Raw genomic sequence first — 5,197 nt, forward strand, 5'->3', positions numbered from 1 at the left:
TAGGAAGGCACAGGGTCTTACTCCTCGGTGAGTTGGCGGGGTGGCGGGGACAGTGCTCTCAAGCTACCAAATGACTTTTATAGTTTGAGCCCATATTTGATTAGTAGTTTAGATTTGAGCTCAAGAATGACTACTGTGTATATATCTCTTGTAATTGAGGGTTGTAATAGAAAATGGTAAGGATGTTAATTATAGTGGAATCTTCTACTAAATGTAGTCCTAGTTTAAGGGTAAATCATGATACATTTTGTGTCTCAATTTCTCTCTATCTCATCGTGTTTGAGCACATTATCCGAATATTTTAAAATATTTTCCAGTAAGAAGATTCATTGAAGGAACCAACCCCCTCCACGTCTGGTATATGCGTGTTAATGGGAGTTAGATTTAGATTTCTGGTATCTTGATGCATGCAGACAAATGCAACGTCCTAAGTAGTAGGAGTAGTTACCGGTTTAAACCGATAAATTTAATGAGTGATGCTAGGTAGGTTTGAGAGAATAGGACACAATGAAGCAATTAAGGAGGGAGAGACTTATTTGTGCTTCCCAAAATACCTGAAAATCGTCCTAAATCAAAAGCTTAATTACCAAAATTGTCATGTTTTTAAGTAATACGGGAGTTGCGGATAATGCGAGGAGTACGAAAAGTATGCCCAAAATCTCTTTATATAAAGATGATATAAAATATCTGAATGTAGGGTATCGAGAAATATCAATTTGACCGAGTAAGACCTATACACACAGTGATTAACTTATTAAACACCCACTACATGTGAAAAAGGAGTTAGCTAAAGCCTTTCCAGATTTCTTCCATTATTCAAAAGCACTAATGGACCGAGCAATATGAATTTTCTTATGCACTAAGCCTCTCTATTTAATAATAAGCAAACCCCTTTTGTCCCTTCGCCGAGCCTAAAGTAGCTATATATATATTGGTGACTGAGGATCCACTTTCCCTTGTTGGCTTATGCCGATTCGGTATTCGTGACTATACCTGGGGGAGACTAGTATAGTAATTGACTGCCATGGACCTCCACTTAAATCACAGAGCTAATAAGGGAGTTCGAACCCAGAACCTCCGGAGAGGAAAGGCAAGCCCTCAAACATCTCCGCCATGCGTGGGTGGGTATAAAGTAGCTATATTACTAACACTTCACTCTGAAATTCTCCCTCACTTCCTCCATCATGACACCCTCTCAACCTTCCCAAGCAAAGTACTTGCAAGAAGATGACATCTCCCAAAATGCCGAGACCTCCTTCCCTCGCTCCCTCACGAAAAAGGCTGGATTACCCCTCTCTCTACCAATACCAAGGCTTCTGGGTTGCCCCGAAGCTCTTGAACGGGGTCCTCGCTTGCCAAGACAACTTCCGAGCCCAAGAAACCGACATCCTCCTCATCACCGGCCCCAAGTCCGGCACCACCTGGTTGAAGGCCATCCTCTTCTGTCTCTCGAACCGGGCCAAGTACCCGGCTTCAATGCAACAACACCCTCTCCTCACCCAAAGCCCCCACGACCTCGTGCCATTCTTGGAGCTCAAGCTCTACTTCGGGCAAGAGATCCCCAATCTCAATTCACTACCACCCCCCAGGCTCTTCACTACCCACTTGCCTTATCAATCACTCCCACAGTCGGTCAAGGACTCTGGGTGCAAGCTGGTGTACCTGTGCAGGAACCCTAAGGACACCTTCGTCTCGCTCTGGCACTTCGCCAACAAGCTGAGGTCCAAAGAGACAGGTGGGATGCCGCTCGGAGAGTGCCTCGATGCTTTCTGCCAGGGCGTAAGCCCGTTTGGACCCTACTGGGACCACGTGCAGGGATACTACAAGGTGAGCTTGGAGATGCCTGACAGGGCGTTGTTCTTGAGGTACGAAGACATGAAAAAGGACCCGCATGTTCATGTCAAGAGGCTCGCCGATTTCTTAGGTTGTCCATTCGGCGAACAAGAGCTGAGAGATGGGACCGTGGACGGCATAGTGAGGATGTGTAGCTTCGATAGTTTGAGCATGCTGGAGGTGAACAAGAGTGGGAGGTTATCGACTGGACAAGAGACCAAGTCGTACTTTAGGAAAGGCGACGTCGGAGATTGGGTGAATCACATGAGTGTCGAGATGGGGAGAGAGTTGACCGTGTCATGCAAGAGAAGATGCACGGTTCAGGGTTGAAGCTTTGATCTCAATTTGGGTTTGTTACTATGGCAACAATAATCAATAATGACTGTCTGTGGCAAATGTCCAGTTGGCCTCTCAGAGTTGTGCGAGTAAATTAGTGTCATGATGTGCTGTATGTTTAATCGCAATGTTAAAACTATAAGAATGTATTTGTGCTTCTATGAATGCATCGTCCTTTTATTTGCTAGTGAGAAGATTATGGTCCTTTAGTTCTTTTTAGTTGCCATGATGGGATTTATAATCTATAGTAATTATTTCCACAAGATAAGATGATACAATGTCAAAATGCACATACTAACTCCCCAAAGTCAAGCATTTAGCTAGACCACATTACTATGTCATGTACAATATCTTTGAATTTTCAAATATTACAATCCTTTCAATGAAAAAAAAAATGTGTTTTAGCAGATCTTAGGTCATGCACATACTAACTGCCATCATGCTTGCTGCTCGTTCTTCACTGCCGTCGCACGAGGCCACCCCTGCCATTACTGAAAGTGCTCTCTCTCTCTCTCTCTCTCTCTCTCTCTCTCACCCTGTGAAAAGAGTGTCCAGCCACCCTCGCGGAGATATTTTCAAGACTCCATTCATTGGGATCTCTTTTTTCACCAAAACGGTACACTACTTTTACTGTTAAGTTGGGCTTGAGTCACTTTTTTGAGAAGGGGTTTTCCTGTTTCAATCACGTGATCTTTATGCGTGTCGGTGACTTACAGCCTCTATGTGCCTTTTCAGATTTCTTACGTTATTCCAGAGCAATAATGGATCCAGCAATGAATCTTCTCGTGCGATAAGCCTCTGTATCTAACCTCACCACTGAAAGATACTTGATTGTCGTGCACTAGAGAAAGTAATGCCTACAAAATTCAGCATTTTTAATCTTTACTGGTTGAGATGGGGATCTTAGGGCGCGTTTGGCTGCACTGTTTTGTTCTAAGGAACAAAAATTTCTGTTTTTGTTCTGAACAAAAAGGAACAAAACGCGTTTGTGTGCGTTTCTGTTCCTTTTTTTGTTCTTTTGTTCCTAGGAACAAAAAAGAAAGTAAACAAAAAACAAAAAAAAACTTGTTTCTTGTTTACGGAACAAAATCTAGAATACTTATCTTTTTATTTTTTTTTTCTTCTTCTTTTTCTTTCTTTTTCTTTGGCCGGTCGTGCCTTGGCCATGGCGCGATGACCGGCCGACGAGGGGCGGCGGCCTCGCCCACCCACGAGGCTCGCGGCCCGGCGAGGCCGAGCCCGGCCGTGGCCGGGCGAGGCTCGGCCTCGCCTTGGCCGGGCGAGGCTCGGCCTCGCCCAGATCCGGCGAGGCCTAGCTCGCCCGGCGGGTGGGCGAGGCTCGGCCTCGCCCGGGCCACCGCCGGCGACGCCGACCGGCGGTGGCCGAGCGAGGCCGAGCCTCGCCGGCCGTTGGGCGAGCTCGGCCTCGCCGGATCTGGGCGAGCTCGAGCTCGCCCGGCCTTGAGGCCGAGCCTCGCCGTGGCCGGGCGAGCCGCCGGGCCGATCGCCGCCATGGCCGAGCCGGCGGCCGGCCAAAGAAGAAAAATAAAAAAAGGAAAAATAAATAAAAAAAATAAGAAATAAAATAGAAAAATAAAATAAAAATATTAAAAAATTAAAAGAAATAAAAATTATATAAATTTTACCAAACGTGTTTCTATTCTTTTTATATTTCGGGAAAGACATTTACCAAACGCATTTTTTTGTTCAAAATTGTTCCCCGGAACAAACATTTTTTCTATTTTCATTCCCGTAAACAATTTTTAAACGAAAACGTTACCAAACGCGCCCTTACTTGCGAGAAGATATAAAACCAGTGTCGGATAGACTTGTGGACCTAACAAGGTTAGCCTAGATTATTTTAAGTGATGATTATAAGGTACATGAATACGAGTATCTGATTTTGAACAGCAAGCAGAAAAAAGACTTGTTTTCGTTCAGATGCTTTATTTCTAATTTACTCTCAAAAGACAATGGCGACCACAGCATCTCCGAACTTCCGTAGATTATAGGGGTTTGCAATATGCATGGAATGTTGACAATGTGTCACAGTATTACATGCATGGAATGTATTGTAGATTGTTCTGTACTCGTTGTTGATTTGTGATAAACTTGATCGATTCAAACAACACGATAGCAAATCAGGCATATCGATATCCATCTAATAAATTAACGAATTGTATCTCGCACATGAAATCGAATTAGCAAATTTTTAATAAAATTGGGAATCGTATTTTGAGTGTGAGATCGGAATTGGCGATTTTTCCGTGCGATTGTGAGTCATATTTCAGACGTGAAATTGGACTATCAATCGTATGTACGTTGTGAAATTAAGGATTAATCCCTAATTTAAAGGGCTATTAGAGATTGTAGACATGATAGTATATCCGAATTTCAATCATATGCATCGACGATATTTCAATTAAGGAAATTGAATATTCGGATATCAAATTAGATAAGATTTTTACCTAATCCGAATTTTGACTTTCAATTTGGCTTAACGAATAGTGACTCGCAACTCAACGTGGTGGTGCTCGACTACTCGATAGTCACCCGATGGGTTCCACGAGACTTGCAAAATAGAAATCTCCAAGCTCGACAATGGATCAGGACTCGTCAATGAACAGGGGCAAGCACAGCGAATCTTTCTGTTTTCTTTTTTATTTTTAATTTGTTGGTCCTTCACTGTTGGCTCTGTGGGATTTGGTGAGACAGGGAAATCCACTAGTCTTCTGGTGATCCCACTGATTTTCAAACTTTGACCTTCTAAAACCTCCTCAACGATCCTATGCTTCGTGCAAGGCGTGACTGCTTCGTCGTTGGGGTAAGGACTCGTGGTACTGGAACATCTCGGTTTGGAATGGACAGGCCCGAGCTGGACAGGGCTCACCGTCGTTGCTGGGGATTCCGCGGATGGCCTAATGGGCCGCACGGATGCGGCTTGCGTCGGGGATGGTAGCTCAGACTCGGAGAAACGTTGCCGCGGCAATAGGATCGTTGAGGTTCCGAAGAGGCTTGTGGGGGTGGA

General features: G+C 44.4%; 1 protein-coding gene across 1 annotated transcript; it reads left to right on the plus strand.

The window, feature by feature from the left end:
* Window positions 1-993: 993 nt before the first annotated feature.
* On the plus strand, window positions 994-2,363 carry LOC104441527 (cytosolic sulfotransferase 12). Its single transcript, XM_010054677.3, is given in 4 exon segments — window positions 994-1,239; window positions 1,242-1,289; window positions 1,292-2,110; window positions 2,113-2,363. Coding segments are annotated over 4 exon segments (981 nt in total). The 5' UTR covers window positions 994-1,184; the 3' UTR covers window positions 2,172-2,363.
* Window positions 2,364-5,197: the final 2,834 nt, after the last annotated feature.

Source organism: Eucalyptus grandis, chromosome 4 (assembly GCF_016545825.1).
Source record: "Eucalyptus grandis isolate ANBG69807.140 chromosome 4, ASM1654582v1, whole genome shotgun sequence".
Taxonomy (NCBI): Eukaryota; Viridiplantae; Streptophyta; class Magnoliopsida; order Myrtales; family Myrtaceae; genus Eucalyptus; species Eucalyptus grandis.